At 38.3% G+C, this 20,074-nt stretch overlaps 1 protein-coding gene across 1 annotated transcript in view; it reads left to right on the forward strand.

Moving 5' to 3' along the window:
• The window catches only part of FCHSD2 (FCH and double SH3 domains 2), a 323,208-nt gene that overhangs the window by 236,288 nt on the left and 66,846 nt on the right, over positions 1 to 20,074 (forward strand). Inside the window, exon 9 of the mRNA XM_010366863.2 lies at positions 2,070 to 2,192. Coding sequence (XP_010365165.2) covers positions 2,070 to 2,192 — 123 coding nt within the window. The remainder of the gene's footprint in view (positions 1 to 2,069; positions 2,193 to 20,074) is intronic.

Raw genomic sequence — 20,074 nt, forward strand, 5'->3', positions numbered from 1 at the left:
CATACAGCTAGCACAGAGCCTGGGCACAGTGGATACTGTTTATGTTTTACTGAGATAATAGAAACTGTGTGGGTATTTGGTTCACCTTAAAATTCAAGCCTTATTTTATTTATTTATTTTTTTTTTTTGAGCTCATGATGCCTGTATTACCATTTGCTGTACTCAAATAAAATACTCCAATGGTTTCCTGCCAAAGCATAATCATGTTATGATTGTCCACCAAGACCATTTCTAAGGCAGAAACCTTATATCAGAAGATGTTATATGTTTCTTTTTCTAAACAAGTTCAGGAAAAGTATGTCCTGATATAGGAAATTTATTCAGACTTAACACCAGCAGTGTCTCTGGTGATGTTACATAATTACATGGAAATCATAGTAAAAATATTTGCAGTGCCTAAATTTGAAGTGCTCCGTGGTGTCATCTAGTGGTGTAAGCATTATAGAAGGTGCAGCTTTATTACTTAGTGCTTTTGGCACAGAATTTGTGTATTTAAAAAAAAACATAGTAAAAGTTTAATGGAACAGCCAAACATAAGATACAACGGAAGACTTCCATTGAGGATTCTTAGATATAATACCAACACAGAAGCAACAAAAGAAAAATAGCTGGGCCAGGCGTGGTGGCTCACGTCTGTAATCCCAGCACTTTGGGAGGCCAAGGTGGGCGGATCACGAGGTCAGGAGATCGAGACTATCCTGGCTAACACGGTGAAACCCCATCTCTACTAAAAATACAAAAATACAAAAAAAAAAAAAAAAACCAACAGCCAGGCGTGGTGGCAGGCACCTGGAGTCCCAGCTACTCAGGAGACTGAGGCAGGAGAATGGTGTGAACCCGGGAGGCAGAGCTTGCAGTGAGCCGAGCGCCACTGCACTCTAGCCTGGGGGACAGAACAAGACTGTCTCAAGAAAAGAAAAAAAAAAGAAAAATAGCTAAGTTAGCCTGCATCAAAATTTAAAACTTATAAGCCGGATGCAGCGGTGAGTGCCTATGGTCCCAGCTATTTGGGAGGCTGAGACAGATGGATTACTGGAGCCCAGAAGTTTGAGTCCAGCCTTGGAAACATGAAAAGACCTTATCTCATTTTTTTTAAAGTAAAACTTTTGTACATCAAAAGAAACTTTCAAGAAAGTGAAAAGACAGCCCACAAAATGGGAGAAAATATTTGCAAATAATACATGTTGTAAGAATCTAGTATCCAGAATATGTAAAGGAGTCTTACAACCCAACAACAAAAAGACAACCTTATTTATTTATTTGTTTGTTTGTTTGTTTGTTTGTTTGTTTGTTTGCCGAGACTGAGTCTTGCTCTGTCACCCACAGCTGGAGTTCAGTGGCACAAACTCGGCTTACTGCAACCTCCGCCTCCCGGGTTCAAGCAGCTCTCCTGCCTCAGCCTCCCGAGAAGCTGGCACTACAGGCACCCGCCACCACACCTGGCTAATTCTTTTGTATTTTTAGTAGAGACGGGGTTTCACCGTGTTCACCAGGATGGTCTCGATCTCCTGACCTTGTGATTCGCCTGCCTCGGCCTCCTAAAGTGCTGGGATTACAGGCATGAGCCACCGTGCCCGGCCCCGCTTTTCCTTTTTTAATATTTCTATTGTGTTTTTTCTGTCACTGCTGTTTAGTAAATATACATATACTAATGTGTAATCCTACCAATAATGATGGGGGGAAACAGAGGAAATTATTATAAAGTGTCTACTCTTTTCCAGGCACTGTACCTGCATCCTTTCACATTTATTATTTCACTTAACTCCTACACCTAAGCAGATGAGCAAAGATCAGAACCCACGCATTTTGTCTCTAAGTTATGTCCTGTTTTCCCACAGCTTTACCAATATTGGATCTTACCTCTTTTAGTTCCTGTTTATTAGAGAGATTCAACATTTTCTCAAGTGATTGTTAACTGTTCATATTTACTTACAATCTGTATCTTTTGTTCATTTATTATTAATAATAGATTTTAAACTGAACATACCTACTTTTCTCGTAGACAGAAGGTATCATGTGTCAAAGCTTTACTATAATTTTTTTTGCTTTTATTTACTCCTCTATTACAGGCTCTTGATGGAAATGTGTATGATCATCTCAAGGATTATTTAATAGCCTTCAGCCGTACTGAGCTAGAAACATGTCAAGCTGTGCAGAACACGTTCCAGTTTTTATTAGAAAACTCCAGCAAGGTAAGTTACCTTTAGTGCAATGTGTAGTGTTACCCAACTTAGGAGCTAAAGTATTTCTGCATACAAAGAAAATGAAGGTACCAGTGATATTAGGAGAATGCATTAACAGACAAATTGCCTGGTAACAGCATTCCTTCTAACAAAGTTGGAGGAGATTCTGTTCTCCTTGGTGATGAGTTGGTGAAGATGGCACCAAGGGCAAAAAGAGAGGTGATGATACAAGGTAGCTTAGAACATTGGCCCATTGCCATGTGCATTGACTTTGAGAAGGGTTTAAACGTTTTTTTTTTATTTTTTTATTTTTTTATTTTTTTTTGAGACGGAGTCTCGCTCTGTCACCCGGACTGGAGTACAGTGGCCGGATCTCAGCTCACTGCAAGCTCCGCCTCCCGGGTTTACGCCATTCTCCTGCCTCAGCCTCCCAAGTAGCCGGGACTACAGGCGCCAGCCACCTCGCCCGGCTAGCTTTTTGTATTTTTTAGTAGAGACGGGGTTTCACTGTGTTAGCCAGGATGGTCTCGAACTCCTGACCTCGTGATCCGCCCGTCTCAGCCTCCCAAAGTGCTGAGATTACAGGCTTGAGCCACCGCGCCCGGCCGTTTAAACGTTTTATATTCTGCTCAAAGTTTAAATGCACTCTGCTCACATGGGGGAAACAACAGGTCATGTGTCAGTACAAAGAGTATTAAAAGAGCACAAAGGGAAAAGGAGCGTTTTGTAATTGTTATAAAAACAATGTCTTGGTTTGTTCGTTTTTTTTTTTTTTTCAAATTAAGCCCTATTATCTATATGCTGTAATTCCTTGATAGCAGTCTTTTCATTTAAAAGTGTTGAGATCCATCAAGTTTGCTGACATGTCACATTGTATGCAGAGAAAATAAATGTAATGACTTTTCTTCAAGATTTGATAGATTAAAATGTTTTGCAGTTGTGAAACTATCCATTGGAAGATAAATTGTTCCTGTGGTTAGTAAATGTTTTTTATCTGACAAATTAAATGCACAATAAATGTTTCCTGACTAAAGGAATGCATTTTTTAAAAATATGCATTTCATAGCTGCTACTTTAAAAGATCCAGTTCAGTTCTTTTTTTTTTTTTTTTTTTTTTTTTTTTTTTTTTTTTTTTTGTCAGGGAGAGTGAGGACTGGCTAATACTTTTAGGAGAGGGATCAGGATATCCATTTTCACATGACAGTGTCCAAAGACAGGAAGGAAAAGCACAGACTCTTCATCCTGAATGCCTCTTGTGTATATATTCTTGTTTTCACTGTACCAGAGCTCTCAATTCTGTGTTTAGAAAAGTTTTAAAAATGCTAGGTTGATATGGAAATACAAAAATCATTACCTTGGTGCTTTGAAGTCCTGTCATATATCTGTTTTCTTATATTGTTACCCCCCAAAATCTAAGAAAAAAAAGGAAAATGTAAAATGTTAATTGAAGAATCTATATATAGTATGTATGTAAGTATTTACTGTATAATTTGTTTGATTTTAATGCATATATATTTGAATTCTTCAGAAAAGAATGTTGGGGGAAAAGTCTATGAAAAACATCTTATCTTTGTTCCCTCTATAAAGTGGTTGATTTTTGACTAGTGAACAATTTTGTTATTGTTGTTATTGTTGTTATTTTTAGTAGAGACAAGGTTTCACCATATTGGTCAGGCTGGTTTTGAAGTCCTGGCCTCAATTGGTCCACCCTCCTCACCTCCCAAAGTGCTGGGATTACAGGCATGAGCCACCATGCCTAGCCGTGATTAAATTTTTTATATTTATTTGTCCATTTAGGTTTTCTGTTTCTTTTTCACTATATTTGGGTAACTTACATTTTCCTAGACCATTATCCATTTCATTAAAATGTCCAATTTTCCTAGACAATTGTCCATTTCATTTATCAGATTTGATGTCATAAACTTGTTTGCTTCTAGAACTGTCTCTTTTTGTTTTTAATATTGTTTATGCTGTCCGTCTTATTTTGATCAGACTCACTGGTCTATTTTATTAATCTTTGCCAAGAACCAGATAAAATGACCTTTATTCTGCTTCTCAGTGTTGTTTCTATTTCCTTAATTTTTGCCTTTATATTCATTATTTCTTTCTACTTTCTTACAGTTTATGTTATTGTTCTTTCTCAATCTTCTTTTTCTATTTAGATCCTATATTTTTAGCCTTTCTTGTTTTTAAGTAAATTTGTTTAAAGCTTAAAAAAAAGTGCTTTTCTGCTTGAACTGCATTCTGTGATATGTAGGGCTTTTGTTATTATTTCTGTTTTTTTCTCCTTATTAACCCATGATTATTTAGAAATGAGTTTTGCAGTTTCCATTCAGTTGGAATATGTGGTAGGGTGACATTTTATTTCTAATTTTATTATAAATTGTATTTTAATCCAATTACATTTATTCTAATTTTATCAAAGAGGTTATCTTCTAGCAAAATTTTTTGAAATGTTTTTTTCCAAGAATAAGTTGGACTGGATACACTATCCTTAGTTTATAAAACAGGAAACATAGTCATAACAGATAGCTAATATTTTACACACACTTAACAATTTAAGACTTTTAGCATGGGGTATATTTTGAATCCCATGAGGTTGCCATTACCATGTTCATTTTATATGGAGGAAATTGGACTCAGAAGTTTATGTGGCTTGGCCTGAGGTTACACACTCACACATAGTGCTTTCCATGCTCTTCTACTATATTCTCTTTAGCTTGTATTATTTTAATAGAAAATGAATTAAGAATTTATGGGCCGGGCGCGGTGGCTCAAACCTGTAATCCCAGCACTTTGGGAGGCCGAGACGGGCGGATCACGAGGTCAGGAGATCGAGACCATCCTGGCTAACACTGTGAAACCCCGTCTCTACTAAAAAATACAAAAAACTAGCCGGGCGAGGTGGCGGGCGCCTGTAGTCCCAGCTACTCGGGAGGCCGAGGCAGGAGAATGGCGTCAACCCGGGAGGCGGAGCTTGCAGTGAGCTGAGATCCCGCCACTGCACTCCAGCCCGGCGACAGAGCGAGACTCCGTCTCAAAAAAAAAAAAAAAAAAATTTATGAACTAGTTTGGACACATAAAGAGATAAACTTTCATTTTCTGCATTCACTCATATAAGTGTCTCACTCCCCAGAAATGAGAAATAAATGAGATGCTCTTACATTTAAGTTGAAAGTGGTAGGAATAAAAATTTAATAAGAATAATGTGTCTAGGAGATGTGCCCTTTTGTTCTGACTTGTACCGGAGGAGGCCTACAAGTTTTATGCCATGTGCTTTTCTGTTATGAATAGCTTGTTATGCTACTCTTGCTATGCTGCTGAAAGCAACCTAAAGGGAAGTTTGACACTTTTTAGATTTTTTTATTTTATATCATTATTACCTTGTTCAAAATGTGACATATTCCCAAAGATATTTTGGTGGTAATTCATCCAACATACTGTAAATGTTAAAGTGCTTTCTATATTATTCATCCCCTAAATGGGAACAGATGGCCCTAGGAGCTTTTGTTAAACTTTAATTATTTATGAAGCTTGCTTTTCTTCTTAATATTTTATGAAATGCTTTGTATATGTAACTGAAGCAGATGTTGTCATAGGTATTTTCTCTAGGATAGTAACTCCAAAGATAGCTCTACTGGCCTTTATAATCTTTTTGTGTGTGCTTGCTTTTTGTCTCGATAAGGAAACCAATTAATAACAAAGTTCATTTAAGAATTCAGAAAATAAATTTTAAAAAAGAATTCAGAAAATAACAATTTTCTGAAAATTGTTATTTTCAGAAACAATTTTATTTATTCTACATTTATTTGAAAATTAAATTGTCTAATGTTACTGTTCTTAATACTTTGAAGTCTAACCCAAAAAAAGTAGACAAAAAGAAGGAAAAAACTTCATGATCATTTCAATAGACACAGAAAAAGACTTGACAAAATTCAGTACTTTTTTGGGATAAGCACTCAGCAAACTGGAATAGAAGGGAACTTATATAACAGGATAGCATTTGCGAAAACCCCACAACCAATATCGTATTCAATAATGAAAGACTGAAAGTTTCCCCTACTGGTATCAGGAACAAGACAAGGATACCCATTTTCACCACTGCTATTAACCATTGTACTGGAAGTCCTAGCCAGAGCAATTCAGTGAGAAAAAGAAATAAAAGGCATCCAAATTGAAAAAGAAGAATTAAAATTACCTCTCTTTGCAGATGACATGATTATATTTATAAACTCTCAGAGAATCCATTAAAAAAACACTAATAGACTTAATACACTTAGCAACATATAAGATAAAAACACAAAAATCAGTTGCATCTCTATATTCCATCAATGAATGATCCAAAAAGAAAGTTAAGAAAATAATTCCAACTACAATAATACTCAAATAATATACTGTCTAGGAATAAATTTAACCAAAGGAGTTAAAGACCTGTACATTGAAAACTATAAAACATTGCTGAAAGAAATAAAAGATATAAATGCATATAATAAATGTTCATGGATTGGGAGATTTTATGTTGCTAATATTGTAATATTCCCCAAAATGATCTACAGATTCAATGTAGTCCCTATCAAAATTCCAATGGCCTTTTTTGCAGAAATGGAAAAGCCAGTCCTCAATTTTTTTTTTTTTTTTTAATTTGAGACAGGGTCTCACTGTGTCACCCAGGCTAGACACGAGCTCAGCTCACTGCAACCTCCAGGACCTCCTGGGTTCAAGCGATTCTCCTGCCTCAGCCTCCCAAGTAGCTAGAATTACAGGCATATGTGACCACGCCTGGCTAATTTTTTTGTATTTTTAGTCAAGATGGGGTTTCATCGTGTTAGCCAGGCTGGTCTTGAACTCCTGATGTCAAGTGATCCGCCCACCTTGGTCTGCCAAAGTGCTGGGATTACAGGCGTGAGCCACTGCACCCAGCCCAATCCTCAAATTAATATGGAACTACAAGGGACCATGAATAGTCTAAACAATGTTGAAAAGGAAAAATAAAGTTGGGAGGACTCACGCTTCCCAATTTCATAACTTACTATAAAGTTACAGTAGTAAAGATAGTGTGATATGGACATAAGTATAGATATATAGACCAATGAAATAGAATTGAGAGTTCAGAAATAAACCTGAACATCTATGGTCAATTGATTTGCAACAAAGGTGCCATGACTATTCAGTAGAGAACGAATATTCTCTTCAGAAAAAGGTTTTGGGACTGCTGGATAGCCACATGCAAAAGAATGAAGTTCAGGCCAGGCGTGGTGGCTCACACCTGTAATCCCAACACTTTGAGAGGCCGAGGTGGGTGGATCATGAGATCAGGGAGTTCGAGACCAGCCTGGCCAATATGGTGAAACCCCGTCTCTACTAAAAATACAAAAATTGGCTGGGCGTGGTGGTGGGCACCTGTAGTCCCAGCTGCTTGGGAGGCTGAGGCAGGAGAATCACTTGAACCCAAAAGGTGGAGGTTGCAGTGAGCTGAGATCGTACCACTGCACTCCAGCCTGGGCGACAGAGCAAGACTGTTTCAAAAAAAAAAAAAAAAATGAAGTTCAATGAAGTTGTGAACCCTTACCTCACAAAATTAACTCAAAATGGATCAATGATCTAACCTATAAGAGAAGACATAGAGGTAGATCTTTATGACCTTGATTTGGCAGTGCGTTCTCAGATTTGACATTGAAAGCACAAGTAACAAAAGAAAACATTGATAATTAGACTGTATCAAATTAAAATCCTTTTGTGCATCAAAGGATATTATTAAGAATGTGAAATCAACCCAAATGATGAGAGAAGATATTTGCACATCACCTGTCTGATAAAAATTTCATATTCAGAATATACAAAGAACTCTTACAAGTCAACATCAGAGACAACCCAATTTAAAATTGAACAAAGGAAGCTGGGCACAGTGGCTGATGCTTGTAATCCCAATACTTTGGAAGGCCAAGGTGGGGGGATTGCTTGAGGTAAGGAGTTCAAGAGCAGCCTAGGCAACATAGCAAGACCCTATCTCTACAAAAAATTTTTAAAAATTAGCCAGGCATGGTGGTGCATACCTGTTGTCCCCGCTACTCGGGAGGCCAAGGTGGAAGAATTACTTGAGCCCAGGAATTGGAGGCTACAGCAGGCTATGATCATGCTACTATACTCCAGCCTGGGCGACAGTGCGAGACCTTGTCTCTTTAAAAAACAACAAAAAACAAAAGTGTACCAAAAGGCCAATGAAATGAAAAGCTAGTTTTTTAAAAGATTAACAAAATTGATAAACCTTTTTTTCCCTTTAATTTTAATTTCAGGGGTACATGTGCAGGATGTGCAGATTACTAGGTAAACTTGTGTCATGGAGGGTTTGGTACACATTATTTCATCACCCACATATTAAGCCTAGCACCCATTAGTTATTTTTCCTGATTCTCTCCCTCCTCTCACCCTCCACCCTCCACCCTCTGGTAGGCCCCAGTGTGCATTGTTCCCATGTGTTCTCATAATTTAGCTCCCACTTATAAATGAGAACATGTGGTATTTGCTTTTCTGTTTCTACATTAGTTTGCTAAGGATAATGGCCTTCAGCTCCATTTATGTTCCTGCAAAAGACATGATCTCATTCTTTTTTTATGGCTGCATAGTGTTCTGTGGTGTATATGTACCACATTTTCTTTTCTTTTCTTTTCTTTTTTTTTTGTTTTTTGCTTTTTGTTTTTGAGGCAGAGTCTTGCTCTGTCACCCAGGCTGGAGTGCAATGGCATGATCTTGGCTCAGTGCAACCTCCGCCTCCCAGGTTCAAGCGATTCTCCTGCCTCAGCCTCCCAAGTAGCTGGGATTATAGGCGCCCACCACTGCACCCGGCTAATTTTTGTATTTTTGTAGAGATGGGGTTTTGCCTTGTTGGCCAGGCTGGTTTCAAACTCCTGACCTCAGGTTATCCGCCCACCTTGACCAAAGTGCTGGGATTACAGGCATGAGCCACCACGCCTGGCCATGTACCACCACGCCCGGCCATGTACCACATTTTCTATATCCAGTCTATCATTGGCGGGCATTTAGGTATATTCCATGTCTCTGCTATTGTGAATGGTGCTGCAGTGAACATAAGCAGGCATATGTCTTTATAACAGAACAATTTATATTCCTTTGGGGATATACTCAGTAATGGAATTGCTGGGTCAAATGGTTTTTCTGTCTCTAGGTCTTTGAGGAATTGCCACCTTGTCTTCCACGAAGGTTGAACTAATTTACACTCCCACCAACAGTGCAAAAGTGTTCCTTTTTCTCCACAACTTTGACAGCATCCCTTGTTTTTTAATTTTTTATTAATGGCCATTCTTATTGGTGTGAGATGGTATCTCATTGTGGTTTTGATTTGCATTTCTGTAATGATCAGTGATGTTGAGTTTTTTTCATATGATTGCTGGCTGTATGTATGTATGTCTTATTTTCAAAAGTGTCTGTTCATGTCCTTTGCCCACTTTTTCATGTCCTTTGCCCACTTTTGAATGTCCTTTCTTGTAAACTTGTTTAAGTTCCTTATAGATGCTGGGTATTAGACCTTTGTCAGATGCTTAGTTTGAAAAAAAAAAAAATTCCCATTCTGTAGGATGCGTTTTTACTCTGTTAATAGTTTATTTTGCTGTGCAGAAGCTCTTAAGTTTTATTAGATCCCATTTGTCAATTTTTGCTTCTGCTGCAATTGCTTTAGGCATCTTCATCATGAAATCTTTGCCCATGCCTATGTCCTGAATGGTATTGCCTAGGTTTTCCTCTAGGGTTTTTATAGTTTTGGGTTTTACATTTAAGTCTTTAGTCCATCTTGAGTTAACTTTTGTATGTGGTGTAAGGAAGGGGTCCAGTTTCAATTTTCTGCATATGGCTAGCCAGTTATCCCAGCACCATTTATTAAATAGGGAATCCTTTCCCCATTGCTTTTTGTCAGGTTTGTTGAAGATTAGGTGGTTTTAGGGGTGCAGTCTTATTTCTGCGTTCTCTGTTCTGTTTCATTGGTCTATGTGTCTGATCTTATACTAGTACCATGCTGTTTGGTTGCTGTGGCCCTGTGTTATAGTTTGAAGTTGAGTAGTGTGATGCCTCTAGCTTTGTTCTTTTTGCTTAGGAGTGCCTTGGCTATATTTAGACTCTTTTTTGGTTTCATATGAATTTTAAAATAGTTTTTTCTAGTTCTGCAAAGAATGTCGATGGTAGTTTAATGGGAATAGCATTAAACACCTGTAATCCCAGCACTTTGGGAGGCCATGGTGGACAGATCACTTGAGGTCAGGAGTTCAAGATCAGCCTGGCCAACATGGTGAAACCCCATCTCTACTAAAAATACAAAAATTAGTCGGGCGTGGTGGTGGCACATGCCTGTAGTCCCAGCTACTCAGGAGACTGAGGCAGGAGAATCACTTGAACCCAGGAAGCGCAGGTTGCAGCGAGCTGAGATTGTGCCACTGCACTCTAGCCTGGGTAACAGAGTGAGACTCCTTCTGAAATAAATAATAAATAAATAAATAAATAAATAAATAAATAAATAAATAGCTTAGGGCAGTATGGCCATTTTTATGATATTGATTCTTCCTATCCATGAGCATAGAATGTTTTTTCATTTGTTTGTATGATCTCTAATTTATTTGAGCAGCAGTGATTTGTAGTTCTCCTTTTAGAGGTCCTTCACTTCCCTCGTTAGCTGTATTTCTAGGTTTTTGTTTTTTGGGTTTGTTTGTTTGTTTGTTTGTTTGTTTGTATGTCAGTTGTGAAAGGGAGTCCATTCGTGATTTGGCTCTCGTTTTGACTGTTGAAAATCAGCAAACCTTTAGCCAGACTAGTGAGGAAAAAAAGAGAGAATAACCAAATAAATAAAATCAGAAGTGAAAAAGGAGACATTACAACCAATACCATAGAAATTCAGAGGATCATTAGAGGCTACTATGAACAATACATGCCAATAAATTGGAAAACTCAGAAGAAATGGATAAATAGGGCTGGGTGCGATGGCTCACACATGTAGTCACAGCACTTTAGGAGGCCAAGGTGGGTGGATCACTTGAGGCCAGGAGTTTGAGATCAGCCTGGCCAACATGGCAAAACCCTGTCTCTACTATACAAAACTTATCCGAGTGTAGTGGCACATGCCTGAAATCACAGCTGCTCAGGAGGCTGAGGTGTGAGAATCATTTGATCCAGGAAGGCAGAGGTTGCAGTGAGCCAAGATTGCACTGCTGCCCTTTATCCTGGGCAACAGACCAAGACTCTGTCTCAAAAGAAAAAAAAAAAAAGGATAAATTCTTGGATGCATGCAACTTACCAATGTGGTTTGGATTTGTGTCCCCACCCAAATCTCATCAAATTATAATAATCCCCAATGTTGGAGGAGGGGCCAGTGGGAGGTAATTGGATCACAGGGGTGGACTTCCCCCTTGCTGTTCTCTTGGTAGTGAGTGAGTCCTCACGAGATCTGGTTGTTTAAAAGTGTGTAGCACCTCCCCCTTCTCTCTTTTCCTCCTGCTCCTGCCATGTAAGACGAAGCTGCTTCCCTTTTGCCTTCTGCCATAATTGTAAGTTTCCGGAAGCCTCCGCAGCCATGCTTCCTTTACAGCCTGCAGAACCATGGGTCAATTAAACTGCTTTTCTTTATAAATTACCCAGTCTCAGGTAGTTCATTATAGCATTGTGAGAATGGACTAATATACCTACCAAGATCGAGCAATGAAGAAATTCAAAACCTGAAGAGACGAAAAAACAAGTAACAAAATCAAAGCTGTAATAGAAAGTCTCTGAGCGAGGAAAAGCCTGGGACTGGGTGGCTTTGTGGCAAAATTTTACCAAATATTTAAAGAAGAACTAATACCAATTTTACTCAAACAATTCCAAAAAATAGAGGAGGAGGGAATACTTCCCATCTCATTCTCTGAGGCCAGCATTACCCTGATACCAACATCAGACAAAGACACATCAAAAAATAAAACCAAGCCAGTATCCCTGATGAGCATTAATGCAAAAATCCTCAACAAAATACTAGCAAACTGAATTCAACAACGCATTAAAAAGATTATTCATTATGACCAAGTGGAATGTATCCCAAGAATGCAAGGATGGTTCAGTATACACGCATCACTCTGCATGGTATATCGTTTCAACAGAATGAAGGGCAAAAACTGTATGATCATTTCAATTGATGCTGAAAAAGCATTTGATAAAATTTAACATTCCCTTATGATAAAACCCTTCAATAAGTTGGGTATAGAGGGAACATATCTCAACACAATAAAAGCCATGTATAGCAGACCCATGATGAATATCATACTGAATGGAGAAAAACTGAATGCCTTTCCTCTAAGATCTGGAACATGACAAGGATGCCCACTTTTACCACTGTTGTTCAGCATAATACTAGAAGTCCTAGCTACGGCAGTCAGATGAAAGAAAGAAAGAGCATCCAAAGTGGAAAGGAGGAAGTCAAATTATTCTTCTTTGCAGATGATATAGGCTTATATTTTGAAAAACCTGAAGACTCCACCAAAATATTCAAACTGATAAACACTTTTAGTAAAGTTGCAGGATACAAAATCAACATTCAAAAATCAGTAGCATTTCTATATGCCAGCAGCAAGATTCTGAAAAATAAATCAAGAAAGTAATGTCATTTACAATAGCTACAAATACATTAAAATACATAGGAATTAACCAAAGAAGTGAAAGATCTCTTACAGTGACAGAAATTAGGAGGCTGAGACAGGAGAATCACTTGAATTCAAGAGATGGAGGTTGCAGTGAGCCAGGATCATGCCACTACACTCCAGCCTAGGCAACAAAAGCGAAACAAAACTCCGTCAAAAAGAAAAAGGAAGGAAGGGTGTGGGGGAGGGAGGGAGGGAAGGAAGGAAGGAAGGAATAAATTGAAGAGGACACAAACAAATGGAAAGATACTCCATGTTGTTGGATTGGGAGAATCAATATTCTTAAAATGTCTATACAGCCCAAAGCAATCTACAGATTCAGTGCAGTCTCTATCAAAATACCAGTGGCATTCTTCATGGAAATAGAAAAAAAATCCTAAAATTTTTATAGAACCACAAAAGACCCAGAATAACCAGAGCTTTCCAGCTATCCTGAACAAAAAGAACAAAACTGAAGGAATCCTATTGTGTGACTTCTAATTATACTACAAAGCTATAGTAACCAAAACAGCATGGTACTGGCATAAAAGCAAATACCAGTGGAACAGAATAGAGAACCCAGAGTCAAATCCACCCATCTGCAGTGAACTCATTTTTGACAAAGTTGCCAAGACCATACATTGGAGAAAGGACAATCACTTTAATAAATGATGCTGGAGAAACTGGATATTTATATTCATATGCAGAAGAATTAAGACCCCTATCTCTTGCCACATACAAAAATTAAATCAAAGTAGATTAAAGACTTAAATCTAAGACCTCAAACTATGAAACTACTAAAAGAAAACATTAGGAAACTCTCTAAGACATAGGACTAGGCAAAGATTTCTTGAGTAATACCCTGCAAACACAGGCAACCAAAGCAAAAATGGACAAGTGGGATCACATCAAGTTAAAAAGTTTCTGCACAGCAAAGGGTCAACAAAGTGAAGCAACAACCCACAGAATGGGAGGAAATATTTGCAAAATATCCATCTAACAAAGGATTAATAATGAGAATATATAAGGAGCTCAAATAACTCTATAGGAAAAAATTTAATAATTCAATTTAAAAATAGGCAAAAGATCTGAATAGACATTTCTCAAAAAAAGACATATAAATAGCAGACAGGGCAAGGTACAACGGCTCATGCCTGTAATCCCACACTGTGGGATGCCAAGGTGGACGGATTGCTTGAGCCCAGGAGTTAGAGACCAGCCTGGACAACATGGTGAAAACCCATCTCTACAAAAAATACAAAACTATAGCAGGGCATGTGGCATATGTCTGTAGGAGGCTGATGTGGGAGGATCTCTTCAGCCAGGGAGGCAGAGGGTGCAGTGAGGTGAGATTGCGCCACTGCACTCTAGCCTGGGTGAGACCCTGTCTCAAAAAATAATAATAAAAATAAATGGCAGACAGGCATATGAAAAGGTACTCAACATCATTGATCATCCGAGAAATGCAAATCAAAACTACAGTAAGATATTATATCACCCTAGTTCAAGTGGCTTTTATCCAAAAGACAGGCAGTAACACAGACGCTGGTGAGGATTTGGAGAAAAGGGAGCCCTTGTAAACTGTTGCTGGGAATGTAAATTAGTACAACCACTATGGAAAACAGTTTGGCAGTTCATCAACAACTAAAAATAGAACTTCCATATGATTCAGCAATCTCACTGCTAGGTGTACACCCAAAAGAAAGGAAATCAATATATCAAAGAGATATCTGCACTCTCATGTTGATTGCAGCACTATTCACAATAGCCAAGATTTGGAAGCAACCTAAGTGTCCATTAGCAGATGAACAGGTAAAGAAAATTTGGTATATATACACAATGGAGTATTATTCAGCCATGAAAAAGAATGAGATCCTGTCATTTACAACAACATAGATAAAACTAGAGGTCATTATGTTAAGTGAAATAAACTAGGCACAGAAAGACAAATTTCATGTGTTCTCACTTATTTGTGAAAGTTGAAAAAGTAAAACAAATTGAACTCATGGAGATAAAGAGTAGAAGGATGTTTACCAGAGTCTGGGAAGGGTAGTCAGGTGTGGGGGGAGCCAGGATGGTTAATGGGTACAAAAAATATAGTTAGATAGAATGAATAAGATCTAGTATTCGATGACACAATAAGGTGACCACATCAACAATAGTTTATTATACATTTAAAAATTACAAAACCGGCCGGGCACGGTGGCTCACGCCTATAATCCCAGCACTTTGGGAGGCCAAGGCGGTCATGAGGTCAAGAGATCGAGACCATCCTGGCTAACACGGTGAAACCCCATCTCTACTAGAAATACAAAAAATTAGCCAGGCACGGTGGCAGGCACCTGTAGTCCCAGCTACTCAGGAGGCTGAGGCAGGAGAATGGCGTGAACCCGGGAGTTGGAGCTTGCAGTGAACCGAGATCGCACCACTGCACTCCAGCCTGGGGGACAGAGTGAGACTCCATCTCAAAAAATAACAAAAACACATGATTATTTCAATAGATGTAGAAAAGAACTTCAACAAAATTCAACAGCCCTTCATGCTAAAAACTCTCAATAAACTAGATATTGATGGAACGTATCTCAAAATAATGAGAGCTATTTATGACAGACTCACAGCCAATATTATACTGAATGGGCAAAAACTGGAAGCATTCCCTTTGAAAACTGGCACAAGACAAGGATACCCACTCTCACCACTTGTATTCAACATAGTGTTGGAAGTTCTGGCTAGGGCAATCAGGCAAGAGAAAGAAATAAAGGGTAGTCAATTAGGAAAAGAGGGAGTCAAATTGTGTCTGTTTGCAGATGACATGATTATATATTTAGAAAACTCCATTGTCTCAGCCCAAAATCTCCTTAAGCTGATGAGCAACTTCAGCAAAGTCTCAGGATCCAAAATTAATGTGCAGAAATCACAGGCATTCCACCAATAATAGACAGACAGCCAAATCATAAGTGAACTCCCATTCACAATTACTACAAAGCAAATAAAACACCTAGGAATCCAACTTACAAGGGATGTGAAGGACCTCTTCAAGAACCACTGCTCAACGAAATAAAAGAGGACACAAACAAATGGAATCAATATCGTGAAAATGGCCATACTGCCCAAGGTAATTTATGAATTCATTGCTATCCCCTTCAAGCTACCACTGACTTTTTCACAGAATTGGAAAAAACTACTTTAAAGTTCATATGGAACCAAAAAAGAGCCTGCATAGCCAAGATAATCCTAAGCAAAAAGAACAAAGCTGGAGGCATCGTGCTACCTGACTTCAAACTATACTACAAGGCTACAGTAACCAAAACAGCATGGTACTGGTACCAAAACAGATATGTAGACCAGTGGAACAGAAGAAAGGCCTCAGAAATAACACCACACACGTACAACCATCTGACCTTTGATAAACCTGACAAAAACAAGCAATGGAGAAAGGAATCCTTATTTAATAAATGGTGCTGGGAAAACTGGCTAGCTATTTGTAGAAAGCTTAAATTGGACCCCTTCCTTATACCTTATACAAAAATTAACTCAAGATGGATTAAAGACTTAAATCTAAGACCTAACACCATAAAAACCCTAGAAGAAAACCTAGGCAATACCCTTCAGGACATAGGCATGGGCAAAGACTTCATGACTAAAACACCAAAAGCAATGGCAACAAAAGCCAAAATAGACAAATAGGATCTAATTAAACTAAAGAGCTTCTGCATAGCAAAAGAAACTATCATCAGAGTGAACAGGCAACCTACTGAATGGGAGAAAATCTTTGCAATCTACCCATCTGACAAACGGCTAGTATCCAAAATCTACAAAGAACTTAAACAAATTTTCAAGAAAAAAACAACCCCATTAAAAAGTGGGCAAAGGATATGAACAGACACTTCATAAAAGAAGACATTTATGCAGCCAACAGACATATGAAAAAATGTTCATCATCACTGATCGTCAGTGAAATGCAAATCAAAACCACAATGAGATACTATCTCACAACAGAATGGCAATCATTAAAAAGTCAGGAAACAACAGATGCTGGAGAGGATGTGGAGAAATAGGAATGCTTTTACACTGTTGGTGGGAGCGTAAATTAGTTCAACCATTGTGGAAGACAGTGTGGCAACTCCTCAAGGATCTAGAACTAGAAATACCATTTGACCCAGCAATCCCATTACTGGGTATATACCCAAAGGATTATAAATCATTCTACTATAAAGACACATGCACACATATGTTTATTGCAGCACTATTCACAATAGCAAAGACTTGGAACCAACCCAAATGTCCATCAGTGATAGAGTGGATTAAGAAAATGTGGCACATATACACCATGGAATACTATGCAGCCACTAAAAAGGGTGAGTTCAAGTCCTTTGCAGGGACATGGATGAAGCTGGAAACCATCATTCTAAGCAAACTATCACAAGGACAGAAAACCAAACACTGCATGTTCTCACTCATAGGTGGGAGCCAAACAATGAGAACACAGGGACATAGGGTAGGGGACATCACACACTGGGGCCTGTTGGGGTTGGGGGCTAGGGGAGGGATAGCATTAGGAGAAATTCATAATGTAAATGATGAGTTGATGGGTGCAGGAAACCAACATGGCACATGTATACCTATGTAACAAACCTGTACGTTGTGCACATGTACCCTAGAACTTAAAGTATAATACAAATAAAAAAGTATAATTGGATTGTTTGTAATACAAAGGATAAATGCTTGAGGTGGTGGATACCCCATTTACCTTGATATGATTATTATACATTGTAGTCCTGTATCAAAATATCTTATGTACCCCATAAATATAAATACCTACTATATACCCACAAAAATTAAAAGTTAAAACTTTTTGAAAAAAAGGTGAATGGGACACAAACAGGCACAGGGAGAAGATCACATGAAGATACCAGAAGAAAATGGCCAACGACAAGCTGACAATAATTACCCTCAGAAGAAATCAAACCTGTCAACACTCGATCTTGGACTTCTACAAAGCCACTTTTGCCAAATGAAGTAACATTCACAGGTTTTGGGAATTAGGACATGAACATATCTTTTGAGAGGCTACCATTCAGCCCACTACAGCTGTTTGTAAAAAGAAGCAAGCCTCCTGATGGAAATAAATGTTACCTTCTCAAGAAAATAAATAAATAAACAAGACAAAAAACACCCATTCCAATGTATAGGAAATACTGGAAACAGAATGCTACAAGGATGTAATAAAAATTACATCTTTGTCATTTTTTTCCCAGACTGCAGGAAACTCTACAGAACAAAAACCCAGTTTCTTCAACAATTAAATTGCAAGAGGGAGAAAAGGAGAGATAGATGAAGAAACGTGTAGAGGAAAGGAAACCTAAACAGCATTGTGCGGTTGCACTGTGGGGGCTATATTTGTATCCTGATTTGTAAAACTTTTTTGTAAAAAAGAAAACAATCAGGGAAATTTGAGAACTTGTTGCTTTATAAGTACTTACTGTAAAATGTAATGTGGATATATTTTCTTAAAAGAATCCTTATCTTTTAGATGTACTGAAATATTTATAAATTAAATGATACATCTGGAACTTGTTTCAATACAATTGGGGTGGAAGAGATAGATGGGCTTAAGATGAAAGAATATTGGTCATAAGGGGATGTTTTGGAAACGGGGTGATGAAGACATGAGGATACATTCTACTGTTGTCTTTACTTACATGTGTATTTGAAACTTTCCGTAATAAAGAGTTTAAAATTTAAAAGGTTGAAACCTCCTCCTCAAGAGAAACAAAACAAAAAGATTAATAGTGCTTGAGGACAGGTTTGGCAGCTAGAGAGGTGATCCTCTTAACTTTTCTGCATGGTGATTAGAGAGGCTCTGAGGGCTGTGTAATGAGCTTTCACAGCTATTCTAGCTTAAAACTGGAATCCAAGAAGAGAACAAAGTACATTTCTCTTTGAGAATATGTTTATTCAGCCAGCCTTCCCAGACCATATTCTAACAACTCCTCACCTCATCTCACCCCATCATTGGCCTGGATTAAATATCACCTTGTTCTCTTCCCATACCCTCTACACACTCCATGGTGTATTTTAATTATGTAGTCTGTTTGGTTCACCCAGTTTCCATATTATAAATTCTTTGAAGATACTAACCTTGTTTGTTCATCTTATTCATCTATATATCACCCTCATCCCTGGGTTTCATGTTGGACCTGGTAAACTCTCTCAATAAATGGTTGGTAGAGTGAGGGGGTGGGAAGCAATAGAGAACTGGGATTACACTGGTAAACAAAATGCAATCTACACCTACTATTTTTTGTATCTCCTCAATTATCCCTTTTCCCAGGACTACTAAATTAGAGCTACAGAGTTACTTTGAACTTTTTTTTTCTTCTTCTGCCCATCTTCTAGCAGAGGTGCTAATGGGCTATAATATACTGCAAATGAAAGATAAGTAAGGGGTAAGCGATGTGTTAGCAAAATAGAAAGTGGGGTGCCCCATCAGATGCCGATTTCCACTCTTTCCCAAGCTATGTAAATACAATGAATTTTTTTCAGATGGCTGCCTTTCTGTGCTATTTGTTCTTCTGCTTTCTGTGTATCAGAATTCTTCTTTTATAGAAATTCCAGGCTGGGCACAGTGGCTCACGCCTGTAATCCCAACACTTTGGGAGGCCGAAGTGGGCGGATCACGAGTTCAGGAGATCAAGACCACACTGGCTAACATGGTGAAACCCTGTCTCTACTAAAAAAGTACAAAAAAATTATCAGGGCGCAGTGGCAGGTGCCTGTAGTCCCAGCTACTCGGGAGGCTGAGGCAGGAGAATGGCATGAACCTGGGAGGCAGAGCTTGTGGTGAGCTGAGGTTGCTCCACTGTACTCCAGCCCAGGCAACACAGCAAGACGCCGTCTCAAAAAAAAAAAAAAAGAAAGAAAGAAATTCCTTTCTAGCCTGTCTTCTTGATATGCTGTAAGATGGTAATTAGTGTGTAACCTCCTCAAGAAGGTGCTGAGAAATACTCTACAAACACTATTTGGTGCTGTGGATAGGATTATCTGGCAGTTTCCTAGTGGATGGCAATGGCCATGAAACAGACTTTAAGAGGCCCATAAAATTTTAGAGCTGGGAGAGATGGAAAAGACCAATGTGCTTCCTTATGTGCACCCTGTTCTGTATTACACAGAATAGATTTTTGTGTAAAAACTATCTTCTTGCCTTCTTAAGGTTTTGTATATTGTCCAGTTCCCAAATCTGAT

The sequence above is a fragment of the Rhinopithecus roxellana genome, chromosome 15 (assembly GCF_007565055.1).
Source record: "Rhinopithecus roxellana isolate Shanxi Qingling chromosome 15, ASM756505v1, whole genome shotgun sequence".
In the NCBI taxonomy this organism is placed as follows: domain Eukaryota; kingdom Metazoa; phylum Chordata; class Mammalia; order Primates; family Cercopithecidae; genus Rhinopithecus; species Rhinopithecus roxellana.